The sequence below is a fragment of the Gymnodraco acuticeps genome, unplaced genomic scaffold (assembly GCF_902827175.1).
Source record: "Gymnodraco acuticeps unplaced genomic scaffold, fGymAcu1.1, whole genome shotgun sequence".
In the NCBI taxonomy this organism is placed as follows: domain Eukaryota; kingdom Metazoa; phylum Chordata; class Actinopteri; order Perciformes; family Bathydraconidae; genus Gymnodraco; species Gymnodraco acuticeps.
Genome location: NW_022991286.1, coordinates 82,466 through 97,909, shown reverse-complemented (window position 1 = coordinate 97,909; position 15,444 = coordinate 82,466). Strand labels below are relative to the sequence as shown.

The 15,444-nt window shown below is 42.9% G+C and overlaps 1 protein-coding gene across 1 annotated transcript in view; it reads left to right on the top strand.

Moving 5' to 3' along the window:
- lrrc75a (leucine rich repeat containing 75A) overlaps nt 1-1,317 on the top strand; it is a 106,914-nt gene extending 105,597 nt beyond the window's left edge. The window contains 1 exon segment of the mRNA XM_034239897.1: nt 1-1,317. Coding sequence (XP_034095788.1) covers nt 1-87 — 87 coding nt within the window. The 3' untranslated portion in view covers nt 88-1,317.
- The last annotated feature ends 14,127 nt before the right edge of the window (nt 1,318-15,444 follow it).

Genomic DNA, 15,444 nt, shown 5'->3' with positions numbered 1-15,444 from the left:
CAGCACTCCTCCGGAGCCGTGGAGCCAATGAGGGTGGAGGAGGAAGACTTGGACGATGTGACGGACCAATCGGATCACTTGACCTGATTGCTGCTTCCTGCTCCGCTTATGTTTCCCCCCTCCTGTGTCGAGTCCTGTGTGGATGGAGGCAAAAGAGGACTGTCTCCTTCAGAGGAGAGAGCTCAAAGTCAATCCGACTGCAGTGGTTTGGACGATGTCATCCATATGGGGCATGTCACTGGACACTACATCCACTGATCTGTGAGCGCACAGCTGAACCCAGGTGACTCGTGGTGACCGAAACACGAGAAGACAATCCCCACAGGACGTCTGTTTTAATCCTAACTGTCTGTTTTGAACTACCAATAGACTGAAGGATGATAAGCATAGATTAGGCTGATTACTTAATATCACGTGAGGCTTTTATGTACAGTTAATCTTTATTCAGGTCCCTTTCCTCCTGGTAACCCTGGTGATACCTACATGTGCCTGTAACATGTCCCAAGTGTGTTTAAATATATAAAAAAATTAAGATATTAAAGTTACACACAAGCTAGTCAGGGCCGTTAAACCTTAAAATACTGTTTTTGCCAAAAATCTAGAAATGTATCAAATGTTTCCCTCCCACATACATAACCAGATGGATGGGAGGACAGAAGGGAATCCATCGTTAAGCCAACTATCATTTGCTTCTTAAGGAACGAACAGAATGCTCAGTGCTTTAGCGGACAGACAGAAGTACTATGAAGATGAAATAAGTCAGCTGAAACCAAAAGAAAAACAACTGATAATGAAAAGGAACAGATGATATGTAGGGACACAAGTGTTCTGTGTGTGGTCTCCAGTATAGAGATGTGATGATCTTGTTGCCTGTGTCCCGAAGCAAAGTGTCCAGCTATCGAGTTGAAAATATGTCGTTGCCTTTTCCCCATAATCCCAGGTCATGTTTCACTCCACAGCACGTGTGCCTCACATGCTTACAGTGCTGTTTTTATGTTGTACGTTGGGTTACGACCACTTTTAATCTTTATGCAGTATGTAGCGGTGCTCAACCCGGCCTGTGCTTTCTGCTCATGCCTCAACGTATAGTCCACCGCAAAGCTTTGAGAAACAAACTGTATTTTGGATGTACAGTAATACAGCCTAGTGGTTTTGATCTGGTGCAGGGGAAATCATTAAGATAGTAGATTATGTAGAGGAAACTTCTGTGTAGCATGCAGTGGAGTCACCGACTCAGGAAGGAGACACGTGGAAGAGTCGGAGCTTTGATGTCAAACCACGTGATTTATTTGGAGTTGGTACCAGAGTATTCACATCACAAATCCAGAGGGTCAGAGGTTCTGACTCCACGGTAGAGTTGCCACGTCAATTCTGGAGAGCCTCTCTCTGTGCCAGCCCATCTAACTGGTTTCGCAGAGAGTAAACAACATATTTGAGGAGATAGCCTAAACAGTGTGGGAACACAGAGCTACGTTGCTTCGGACACTTATGACCTCGAAGATTTTATCATTGGAGTCCACAAATACAGAGAAGGAAGTGTCCCAGTGTACCCACAACACAGACCATCTGTATCCCAGTATTGACCGGTCACAGAATGGGAACAATAACATTATTGGCTAAGCCGCCTGTGTCCTTAAAGAAGGTAAACAGACATCGAGGTTTGTCCTGTATGTTACAAATTGGCGTCTTATGATAATTATTTCCATAACAGATTAGCTATTTATATAAATGTATAAATAAAGATTAATTATTTTTATTTAAAGAGAATACCACCTATTTCAAATATATACATATAATTCTCTAGTTCAAGCTATAGACTATACATATAACACTTCCCAATTTGACAACACAGCTTGGTTAGGACCCCTCTTGTGTTTATTTCCACATGCAGGGTAGTCTTCAGAATCGAAACAAACTTCTAGGTTGGGGTTTTACCAAGATAATTGTTTTTGGTTAAAATAAGTATTTTTGTCACATATCTTAAGTCACAAACTTAAGTTAGTTGTGTTGTATACATCACATCATCTAATATATTACTTGAGGTTGAGCAGTGGTAGAATAAGTACTTTAATACTAAGTAAAAGAAGCAACACCTGAATTTAAAATCTTACAGTAGTACAAAGAACAAAAGTATTAGCATAACAATATATTTAAGTATCAAAAGTGAAAGTACTCGTTAGTCGTAATGAACCATTTCAGAATGATACATGGATCTACATACATGATACTGCTCTTTTTTTAATTGATGTCCCCCCCTCTGGACAATGATCCCAGCTTATTACATGGTTACATACTACATTAACCAACGACTTGATTCAGCAATATTGATATACAATTATTTTATTGAAAGAAAAAATAGTAGGTCCCACTGCGTACCAACATCTGGAACTGCTGACATCTGACAGCAGAATTACAAGGTCTTTGATCTCCCAGTTGACCAATCAGAATCGAGTATTCAACTAAGCTGTGTCCATACATGTACTACTGAATTAATGATTATTGATGCATTAATGTGTGTTTCGCAGCTGGTAAAGGTGGGGCTAATTCTAAATACTTTCTACAGTGGCGGGGATTTTTTTTATCAGTTTGTTTATCAACAACAATCTTATCTGTAAAGTAATTTAAACCCATGAATGAAATAAACAAATAAATACATAAAAGCTTTCAAATAATTGTAGTGGAGTGAAAAGTACAATACTGGCTTCTAAAATGTTGTGGCGTAGAAGTATAAAGTACCATAAAATGAAAATACTCAGTCAAAATACAAGTACCTCAAAAATAAATTCAACGGGACACCAGCAATATAAATGTGAAAGTCCTGGTTGTTTGACCCCTTAATTCAGCCGAATTCCCTCTATAGGCTGACTGTAGCTCTACGGCCCAATTCCAAACCGACCCCTACACACTCCCCTTACCTCTTCAACTCTGATGGAAAGTTCGCGTAGAGGGTCCACCACATGACATGCCGTTCCAAACCAGTGTGAGTGAGTTATCAAGACAGCGAGCATCGGTCCTGACTAACCAACTGCACGACCTGACCGTGTGCAACCCTGTTTGTGTCTGTCATGAAACATGAAGTGACCAAATACACTGAACAAAAATATAAATGCAACACTTTTGTTTTTGCTCCCATTTCTCATGAGATGAACTCAAAGATCTAAAACATTTTCTATATACACAAAATAACCATTTCTCTCAAATATTGTTCACAAATCTGAAAAAAATCTGTGATAGTGAGGCACTTCTCCTTTGCCGAGATAATCCATCCCACCTCACAGGTGTGGCATATCAAGATGCAGATTAGACAGCATGTTTATTGCACAGGTGTGCCTTAGGCTGGCCACAATAAAAGGCCACTCTAAAATGTTCAGTTTCATCACACAGCACAATGCCACAGATGTCGCAAGTTTTGAGGGAGCGTGCAATTGGCATGCTGACAGCAGGAATGTCCACCAGAGCTGTTGCCCGTGAATTGAATGTTCATTTCTCTACCATAAGCCGTCTCCAAAGGCGTTTCAGAGAATTTGGCAGTACATCCAATCGGCCTCACAACCGCAGACCACGTGTAACCACACCAGCCCAGGATCTCCACATCCAGCATGTTCACCTCCAAGATCGTCTGAGACCAGCCACTCGGACAGCTGCTGCAACAATCGGTTTGCATAACCAAAGAATTTCTGCACAAACTGTCAGAAACCGTCTCAGGGAAGCTCATCTGCATGCTCGTCGTCCTCATCGGGGTCTTGACCTGACCTGACTCCGGTTCGTCCTTGAGTGGGCAAATGCTCACATTCGATGACGTCTGGCACGTTGGAGAGGTGTTCTCTTCACGGATGAATCCCGGTTTCCACTGTTCAGGGCAGATGGCAGACAGCGTGTGTGGCGTTGTGTGGGTGAGCGGTTTTCTGATGTCAATGTTGTGAATCGAGTAGCCCATGGTGGTGGTGGGGTTATGGTATGGGCAGGCGTATGTTATGGACGACAAACACAGGTGCATTTTATTGATGGCATTGTGAATGCACAGAGATACCGTGACGAGATCCTGAGGCCCATTGTTGTGCCATTCATCCACGACCATCACCTCATGTTGCAGCATGATAATGCACGGCCCCATGTTGCAAGGATCTGTACACAATTCCTGGAGGCTGAAAACATCCCAGTTCTTGCATGGCCAGCATACTCACCGGACATGTCACCCATTGAGCATGTTTGGGATGCTCTGGATCGGTGTATACGACAGCGTGTTCCAGTTCCTGCCAATATCCAGCAACTTCGCACAGCCATTGAAAGATGAGTGGACCAACATTCCACAGGCCACAATCAACAACCTGATCAACTCTATGCGAAGGAGATGTGTTGCACTGCGTGAGGCAAATGGTGGTCACACCAGATACTGACTGGTTTTCGGACCCCCCCAGACCCCCCCAATAAAGCAAAACTGCAACGTTTCAGAGTGGCCTTTTATTGTGGCCAGCCTAAGGCACACCTGTGCAATAATCATGCTGTCTAATCAGCATCTTGATATGCCACACCTGTGAGGTGGGATGGATTATCTCGGCAAAGGAGAAGTGCTCACTATCACAGATTTTTTCAGATTTGTGAACAATATTTGAGAGAAATGGTTATTTTGTGTATATTGTAAAGTTTTGTATATTTAGAGACTGTTGCAAAAACGGAAAAAAGAAAAGAGGTTAACAAAAAAGAAGCACCACTAAAGATTTTTAAATAACTTTAATGTATTATTCCGAGATGCCAATTCTAAACAATGGTTTCAAGTATACCACTTCATCGACTGGCGCCGAATGCTAGGCATTTAAACAGTCCTTCGGCGCCACTCGATGACGTAGTATACTTGAAATAGTGGTTCTGCAGCATGCTTTACTCATTGAGAAACGGCCGGAGTTTGTCCCAAAGTCAAAACACCCTGTATTTACACCCAAAGAAGGGGTTGAAAAAGCAACAAGTGGAAACATTTTATTGAAATGTAAAGGAGGAGAATAATAACTCTCATAGACTAAAGCTTCATTTTAAACCAGTTAAAAAGGAATAAATACTTTTGTTTCCCTCAGGCACCAATACATTCACCTTTGGAGCTGTTAACGCGGCGCATGGCATACAACATAAAGGCCTTTAATGACATGCTGATGATTGCGGCTGCAACACATCATCATAGTCAAATGTAATTAAAGTCAGATCCACTCGTGTCTTAGACGGGGCAGTGATATCATAAACCTGTTAATGTACGCATTCAAACACTTTCTTTTACCAGCTGTATTCACCTTGCAGGTGCAGCTATGTGGCTTTTATCCTGGATAAAGTGTTTAAGTCATGGATGTTTAAAGTTTAACGTCTTCATATTTGGCTAATATTATAGTTGACTTTTCATTCAGGAAGTATGACACGCTGCGCTGTCAGTAAGCTTGTCCATGTTTGTGATTGGTCGAATGCTCCAAATACCACCACTTTCATGTGAATGCTCACCTAACTAGATAGGGCACGGCTGGTTTGAGCGATCCACTTGATAACCCGCGTCGTAGGACCGTTTAGCGAGAGCGCGTATGTTTTGGATTAGGCCAACCGGCTAACTCAAAACATATCCAGGTTATGTTGAACCGGCTTCGTTGTACGGGCCTCGGGTCAGTGGCGGCTGGTGGAAAATATTTTTGGTGGGGCTGTTGATATAGTGAGTAAACCATTTTTTTGGGATAAATGACCCCTTAAATTAGGACTTCTGGTGATGTAATGGCGCGTTTCCAGTGCAGCGCGGAGCTCGCTTTAATGCTGCGTTCAGACCGGACGCGATGCGAATATTCGCTTCGCTCTAAACGCTCCTATCGCATCGCTCTAGTCGCTCGAGTTTCACCGCGGCTGCCAGCTGTGTTTACTCGCATCATTCAAACAAGACGCGCTAGCTCGGGAGCTACAACTACAACAAAATGAACATATTTTACCGTGATTAAATTGTAATACACGTTTCTAAATGATGCCGACGTAACAACATACTGATACCGGTTAGTAAAAACCATGAATTAATGCTTTGACAAGTCTGCAGACAGATGCCAGGCGAAAAACCTTTTAGAATGCTTGTTTTCTGAATGGAGCTTGGCTAAGCTAACGTTATATATGCTCCGACCGTCCACACTCACAACAACGGCCTATACAGACATAAATAAACCAGCGACTGTATTCTCCATGACACAGACAGTCTGTGGTTTGTATTTGTGTAACTTTTGTCTAGTTTCTGAACAGATCGTATCTGTCCCCGGCTGTTTGAAGAGCAAGCATGGGAAACAAAAGATAGCATTTACCTGTTATTTACCATTTACCAGCTAGCCATGTGAGAAGCCTCGTTGATACGTTTTGTTTTTTTCACGAGCTTGCTGTGATATATACAAATCGGGTTGGTCCGGTCCAAGGTCTTTAAGTATCAATTTATCTCCCAAACTTCTCCTTTCGAAAGGATTGGAGAGTAGCTCTTGCACGGAATTGGGTGCGGACCGAGGTCCGCCGACTCCACCTGCACACCATTCTCATCCAACTACTGCGTCACCTTGGTCACTCACGAGTCTAAAAAACAACTCACGTCAACGCACGTAAGCAACGTGGGCGCCAACGTGAGCGCCCTCGTGACCAAAATATTTGACAGCGCTGATTGGCTGAAATTATGTTTCGGCGGCACAGTTTACTATTGAGACTTTTGCAACGTGCTGGTTGCTGCTGTTTGGCTCGGGGGCTCCGCCCGGTAATGATAAACTAATGCCATGGGCAAGGCCAGGCAGGAAACATGTGACTTATCAGTAACTTTAGACATCGTAACACAATTTAAAACGAGATTTTATTGTAGATTATACATTTTAGTGATACCAATTGTATGATATTTACCTTGTTCATTAAAAATAAAAATAATTTTTTTTTTTTTTTTTAATTTAATTTTTGTTTTAATTTTTTTTTTTGTATGTGGGAAGAGGTGGGGCGGCGCCCCTAGTGCCCCTATGGGCCGGCCGCCACTGCCTCAGGTCATATACAGTTTTTACTATGGACCTAAAGAACAGGAATAATCTAAATACAGTTGTGAACATGTATTACTGATATATGTAGAGATGTGTTAAGAAAATATGGTATTTTGAATCCAAAGGCACGAGTAGCGTTGGGTCTTTCTCTGGCCATGAGTCTTTCTTCAATATATATTTCTCAGTATCCCTCTGAATTTCTGTATTCATCTTATTCTATCCCTCACTCCTTTGCCGAAACTCCCACGTCTCATTTATTTATATTTCTCGGGGTCATTTGATCCACTGGAAAGAATGCTCTTTGCATTTTATTTACAGATGAAACTGTACCTTTCTATGTTATGCCATGGATCCCCAATAAATGATGTGATGCAAAAACAAAATTTGCGTCGTCTTCCTATTGTGTTTGAATATTATGACTGCTTGATATCTGCAATTATAAGGACTGTAGGTATTAACTAAATCCAGTGTTGGCGCCCAGAGAGCAGCAGAGACCGACGTATCGAAGCATAATTCTTGGAACATCTGTTTATTTTTATTAATATGCCTACAATGCTTTTTAAATGTCAACACTGTACCTTGCCTGCAGTGATTCCCTAAAACCATTACAGCAGATTAACAAACTCCATACCTCCAGACTGACACAACATTTAGAAACATGTATGTAGATCCCCACTTCCATTGACGTTTTTCACACAGCCTTTATCATTCATGGGTATTTATGGTTTATTTAGCAGGGAGTGATGAGAATCATTATGTGTAACACAGGACAGAAAGGGTTGTCAAAACCATAAACTTCGTTTATAGCTAAATACATAATCTGTGGCTACTGGGCACCAAGGTATTTCATCTACAGAGCTTTCTTCAAAAGGCAGACTTTGTAATATGTGCTGTAGTAGAAAATCCACATTGTTAATGGTGAACAAAGTGACTGTCTACCTAACTTCTGTCAACTGAGAGCACATGACTCTAAAAGCCATTGAAATACTGCCTTGATTTCAGTCAGAATAGAATAAAGTTTGTCATTTTTTTTTTTTTTTTTAAAGTTAGTGCTTCATTGACTCCAATTTGTATTGAGGACAGATAATCTGAATGTGGATCCCAAAACAAAACAGTAATGACGTACTGATGATTGTTTTGTTGTTGTATGTGGGAGACATCTAGTGGCCATGCTTAGAAACTGCACCAAGCCAATATTTACCAAGTGACAGGTGGCAGATATACTGTTTATTTGGGAGCTTCTAAATGCTTGCCGTAGAAACAGGTTGATGTGCCTGCAGCATTATTATAGCACTGCTTTAAAAAGTTTGTAATAGTTGAATTTCACCACAACCCGCCAACATGAAGGACAGGAAAATACTTTTCCATGGTATATTAAATGATAAAATGCCATGCCATTGTCACTGCCATGGCCACAGCCGTCCACTTTAAGCTTTACAATGGCCCAGAAACCTATGGGTGACATCATCGACACTAGGTTTAACATTTTAAGGTCATCATTCTGAAAATAAATGTAATGAGGTTGCCTTTTCTAATCAAATCAACTTACTTATGTGATTATAACTAGCTGTCCATTTTTATGTGCGTATAGGAGCAATAAAAAGTGTCATTTTTGAAAGGCTAAATGCCACCAATATGGATTATAACTTACCTGTACCTGTATTTATCAATTTAGATTGTTTTGTTGTGAGTTGCAGAGTATTGGAGATATCAGTCACAGAGATGTACACCTTCTCTACAATGCCCCTACAGAATACATTTTAAAATAAACTATGACCTGGATACTAAAGATAACCCATTGACCTGTGAACTAATTTTTGATTGTCTTGGAAATATTTCTTCTTTATCACAGTTGAAAGTGTGCATTTAGCCAATTTCTTCTGTGCAGTAATACCGTAGAAAGAAAAAGAAAAAAAACCTTCATGAAATGGATGTGTAGGGGGGCAGGTCTTTTCTGCCTGAAACCCCCAGAGTGTGTTGCAGCACCCCTGGGAAATAGACATTGCTGTTGAATTTTTCTAATATATGTTTTAGACGAGTATCATCTCAGCTCACTCTTCCTCTCTGGAGGACGGAACATGACATAAGTATAAATAAATAAATAAATAAATGTGTAAATAAATGTATGAAGAAATACAAGAATAAATAAATAAATACGGAAATAAATAAATAAATACAGGAATAAATACAGAAATAAATAAATGAGGAAATAAATACACAAATAAATAAATGTGGAAATAAATACACAAATAAATAAATAAAAGAATAAATAAATATGGAAATAAATACTTGAATGTATAAATAAATAAAAGTCGAAAATAAAACAGAACACATATAATATCTTTAATATATTTCTACATTTACGGTCACTTACATTTATTTATGTATTTCTGTGTCCGTATGCTAATTCGGTGGGCGGTCTGACAGATTGGGTTTAGCAGAAGTGGCATGATTTTGTTCTCAGGAGGAGAATTTGAGAGAGTATTAACCAAAAAGTACACAGTAAAAGTACTTCATTTTATTGTTGGTAGCAGTAGGACTGACTCCAACAGTGTCCGTTTTATTAAGAATTTATAGTAACAATTATTTGTATCGCTCTGAAAAAGATCAAAAGACCTCATGAAAGACGACACAAGAAGTGAGGATACCCGGCCCGGAGGAAGCCCGGGGTCCCCTTCTGGAGCCAGGCCCAGAAGGAGGACTCGTCGGCGAGCGTCTGGTGGCCGGGCTTGCCACGGAGCCCGGCCGGGCCCAGCCCGAAAAGGCAACGTGGGCAACACCTCCGCTTCTCCGTCCCGCGGGCCCACCACCTACGGGAAACATCGATGGGGTCGGGTGCGCTGCCAGAAGGGTGGCAGTGAAAGCGGAGGGTCTCGACGGACCAGACCCGGGCGACAGAAGCTGGCTTTGGGGACGTGGAACGTCACCTCTCTGGGGGGGAAGGAGCCGGAGCTTGTGCGGGAGGTGGAGCGTTACCAGTTGGATCTGGTTGGGCTCACCTCTACGCACAGCGTCGGCTCTGGAACCTTACTTCTGGATAGGGGTTGGACTCTATTCTTCTCCGGAGTTGCTCAAGGTGTGAGGCGCCGGGCGGGGTGTGGGGATACTCACAAGTCCCCGGTTAGGTGCTTCGTTGTTGGAGTTTACCCCAGTGGACGAGAGGGTCGCCTCCCTACGCCTGCGGGTTATGGGGGGGAAAACTATGACTGTTGTGTGTGCTTATGCACCCAACAGCAGTTCAGAGTATACGGCCTTCTTGGAGACCCTGGAAAGAGTCCTGTATGGGGCTCCTGAAGGGGACTCTTTAATCTTGCTGGGAGACTTCAACGCACATGTGGGCAATGATGGAGACACTTGGAGGGGCGTGATTGGGAGGAACGGCCCCCCTGATCTGAACCGGAGTGGTGCTTTGTTACTGGACTTCTGTGCTAGTCATGGATTGGCCATAACAAACACCATGTTCGAACATAAGGATGCTCATAAGTGTACGTGGTACCAGAGCACCCTAGGCAGAAGGTCCATGATCGATTTCGTTATCGTATCATCGGACCTGAGGCTGTATGTTTTGGACACTCGGGTAAAGAGAGGGGCGGAGTTGTCAACTGATCACCATCTGGTGGTGAGTTGGGTCGAGTGGCGGGGGAAGCCTCTGGATAGACCTGGTAAGCCCAAACGTGTAGTTCGGGTGAACTGGGAACGTCTGGAGGAGGCCCAAGTTCAGGAGGCCTTCAACTCACACCTCCGGCGGAGCTTTTCGGGCATTCCTGTGGAGGTTGGGGACATTGAACCAGAGTGGTCGGTGTTCAAAGCCTCTATTGCCGAAGCCGCGGCGGGGAGCTGTGGTCTCAAGGTCCTAGGTGCCTCAAGGGGCGGTAACCCTCGAACCTCCTGGTGGACACCGGTGGTCAGGGAAGCCGTCCGACTGAAGAAGGAGGCCTTCAGGGATTTGTTATCCCGGGGGACTCCCGAGGCAGTTGCAAGGTACCGACAGGCCCGAAGGGCAGCAGCCTCATCCGTGGCCGAGGCAAAGCAGCGGGTGTGGGAGAAGTTCGGAGAAGACATGGAGAAGGACTTTCGGGCGGCACCAAAGTTGTTCTGGAAAACTGTCCGACACCTCAGGAGGGGGAAGCAGGGGACCATCCAAGCTGTGTACAGTAAGGATGGGACGTTATTGACCTCAACTGATGGAGTGTTAGGGCGTTGGAAGGAACACTTTGAGGAACTCCTGAACCCGACAACTCCGCCCTCTATGTTAGAGGCAGAGCTGGAGTATGACGGGGGATCAACACCAATCTCCTGGGGGGAGGTCACTGAGGTCGTCAAACAACTCCACAGTGGCAAAGCCCCGGGGGTGGATGAGATCCGCCCGGAAATGCTGAAGGCTCTGGGTGTTGAGGGACTGTCATGGTTGACACGTCTCATCAACGTTGCGTGGAAGTCGGAAACAGTAACCGAAGGAGTGGCAGACCGGGGTGGTGGTTCCCCCTTTTTAAAAAGGGGGATCAGAGGGTGTGTGCCAATTACAGAGGCATCACACTACTCAGCCTCCCCGGGAAAGTTTACTCTAAGGTACTCGAAAGGAGGGTCAGGCCGATTGTCGAACCTCAGATTGAGGAGGAACAATGCGGATTCCGTCCTGGTCGTGGAATGACGGATCAGCTTTTTACTCTCGCAAGGATCCTGGAGGGGGCCTGGGAGTACGCTTATCCGGTCTACATGTGTTTGTAGACTTGGGGAAGGCGTATGACCGAGTTCCCAGGGAGTTACTGTGGGAGGTGCTGCGGGAGTATGGGGTGAGGGGGTCTCTACTCAGGGCCATCCAATCTCTGTACTCCCAAAGCGAGAGCTGTGTCCGGGTCCTCGGCAGTAAGTCGGACCCATTTCCGGTGAGGGTTGGCCTCCGCCAGGGCTGCGCTTTGTCACCAATCCTGTTTGTAATATACATGGATCGGATTTCGAGGCGTAGTCATGGGGGAGGGGGTCTGCAGTTCGGTGGGACTAAGGATTGCACCACTGCTTTTTGCAGATGATGTGGTTCTAATGGCTTCATCGGTCTGCGACCTTCAGCACTCACTGGATCGGTTCGCAACCGAGTGTGAAGCGGCTGGGATGAGGATCAGCACCCTCCAAATCTGAGGCCATGGTTCTCAGCAGGAAACCGATGGACTGTCCACTCCAGGTAGGGAATGAGTCCTTACCCCCAAGTGAAGGAGTTCAAGTATCTCGGGGTCTTGTTCTCGAGTGAGGGAACAATGGAGCGTGAGATGGGCCGGAGAATCGGAGCAGCGGGAGCGGTACTGCAGTCGCTTTACCGCACGTCCAGCTGGGAAGAGACCAAGGGGTAGACCTAGGACCAGGTGGAGGGATTATATCTCTTCGCTGGCCTGGGAGCGCCTTGGGATCCCCCAGTCAGAGCTGGTTGATGTCGCCAGGGAAAAGAAAGTTTGGGGCTCTCTGCTGGAACTGCTACCCCCGCGACCCGACCACGGATAAGCGGGAGAAGATGGATGGATGGCTCTGAAAAAGAAAGCAGAAAAAACATGCATTATTTTACTCTTGTACTAGCGTCAGAGCCGCTTCTCAGCGATTACCGTAAAGGCGTGATAAATCGTGCACTCAAAAATGAAGAGCTGCTGATTTGACCAAGCAAACGCGAGAGACGGCTGAGGTGACCGCAGTAACGAACGTGTGCTTCAATAACATTTGGGGGCAAGTCCTCTATACATCGTTCCACACAAAACTGGATATAGTCTTTTGGTTCTCCATTCTCTAAATGGTCCGCTAATAATCTCCAATGGCTCTTAAACCAATAACCATAAATAAACCTGAGTACATTTGAATTGTCAACAATTACAACTGTGGATAAACCATGGATGTATAAAGACAAGGGCTAAACAGTAATGCTCCTCCTGCATTCGAATCAGCGCTGTCAGCCAGGCGTTAGAAGTAGAGCCCAATCTGTCAGAAATGATCACACTCCTGTAACCAATCATGCTTCAGACAGAGGTTAGGACAGCCCACTTCATTAGCATATGGACACAGAAACACATAAATAAATGTAAGTGACCGTAAATGTAGAAATATACTAAAGATATATAATAACGTGTGTTCTGAATGTATTTATACATTCATGTATTTATTTCCATATTTATTTATGAATTTATTATTTTATTTATTTATTTATTTGCGTATTTATTTCCACATTTATTTATTTCTGTATTTATTTCCTCATTTATTTATTCCTGTATTTATTTATTTCCGTATTTATTTATGTATTCCTGTATTTATTCATACATGTATTTACACATTTATTTTTGTATACTTATGTCATGTTCTGTCCTCCATACTCTTCAACTTACATTAAAACAATCTGAAATATAAAACATATATTTTGATGTATGTCAACATATATATATGCTATTAATATATATGTATATATATATATATATATATATATATATATATATATTCAGTACTCAAGTTGTAAAAAAAAATCAGGGGGGATGGTGGATTTTATCATATGGGGACATAATTTGTGCTGATAACCCGCAGAGGGTGGGAGACCAACCAGCATAAAGATAATTATTATACTCCTAAAACAACATGCATGTTATGGATGTTCAGATACTCCTTTCATTGCTCTTGACCAAGGCACCTCAGAATTAGAGTCGGTCCCCGGGCTGCCATGGCACCACTAACATTTAGGGTCAAATGCAGAGGACAATTAGTGCAAAATCTTTTTTTCACTTTAATTTAAAGGGGGGGAGGGAATACAAAAATGTGGTTATAATGGAAGTCTATGGTACATATCTTGTAGGTTAACAGTCCCTCATTTATTATTCAGATGGATCAACTGATTATACTAATAATAAAGTCAAATTTGTTTTTAGAATATTGAATTATAGTGTATCAAAAAAGCAGTTACTGGTATACGATCAAAACTGGTATCTAAAGGGTTACATTTTTATCGTAATTAATTAAATCATTATGTAAATTAAACACTTCATGAAAAATTTGAGGAAAAATAATTTGAAAAATATTGATCCGTCATCATTTTATTGCAGTTCAAATACAAATATGTTATGTTAACATTCCCAATGTTACTTTTTTTAACAGGGCATTAAGTGCAAATTGAAATTGTTTACAAAATATGAAAATATATTAAAAGATTATACAGATAATACAAAATAGGACCAATGTTGTCAATGGCTGCCTACTCCACTCTCCCCCATCTGATAGAAGTTTCCAAAGATTTTCATAATCATGCTTTTTGGTCTCAATTTTTCTGGCTCTTGCTTTCAGATTGTTAGCTAAGCAATGGCTTTGAAGCCAATTCTTGACATACCTCTGGTCTGAACTTGTTCAGTGGAGGGCCAACACACTTGATGAAAAGCAACCTGACATACTTTTTACCTCTAGGGAGCTTCTAGTTGTGGTTAAAATGTTCATCTGACTAAACCCACGTTCACACTCAGCTATGGAGATGACCAGAGTGTTCACTGCTTGAAGGAGGGGTTTCAGCTCTTCTGGTGCTGGTGGTATCATTTCATCAACAGTTGTGAGCAGGGCCGCCCCTCCCTACAGGCCAATCACGCAGGCTGCATGGGGCCCCGCCTTGCACAGGGGGCCCCGCCCAGAGGGCCTCAGCTGCTGTGCGCACCCCCCGCGAGAGTGAGAGGTGACAAGGGGAGCACGTCTGTAATCCGACACCGTTGCAATGAATCGACATCTGACCAATCACGGCTTTGATACGGCCACTAGTGCAGGTGAAGAGATGTCGGTGAAAAGACAGTTTCAGTCCGGGGGCAAGCAAGAGGGGGAAAAAAACAAAACTTGAAGAAACTAGAGCATCACTCGAAGGTGGGTTATTGTCAAATGTACAACTTGCGAATGTTGTATAAGTCAAATTGCCAATTGCCATATTATAACATCAGCTGCAATTCACAACATGAAGAAGGCAGTCTCTGCAGAGCATATAGGCTAATGGAGATGCAGTTATTTCCAGCATTCTTTATTTAACATTCATTCAAGTATGTGATGCCTTTTATCTGCTGATGTACAGGAGGAAGAGTGATACACTGTCTGTCTAGTTGGCTTACATAACAGTTCAAGTTTGCAGCCTAAAAAACATGGAGCATTTTTTCCCCTTTTATTAATTTTTATGTCAATTTGCACATTTCGTGGTGATGCTCAGCCTCTCCCCTTAAGGCAAGGCAAGGCAAGTTTATTTATATAGCACCTTTCAACACAAGGCAATTCAAGGTGCTTTACAAAAATGAAAGACATTCAGACAAAGGCATTTCAAAACAGTAAAATATAATACAAGAAACATTAAAAGAAAAAAGACATGAATAAAAAGTAAACTTTTACTCCTAACAGTCATCATCATGTCAACCACAACACAGAGAAATACTGATAGCAATGTGTGTGTAGT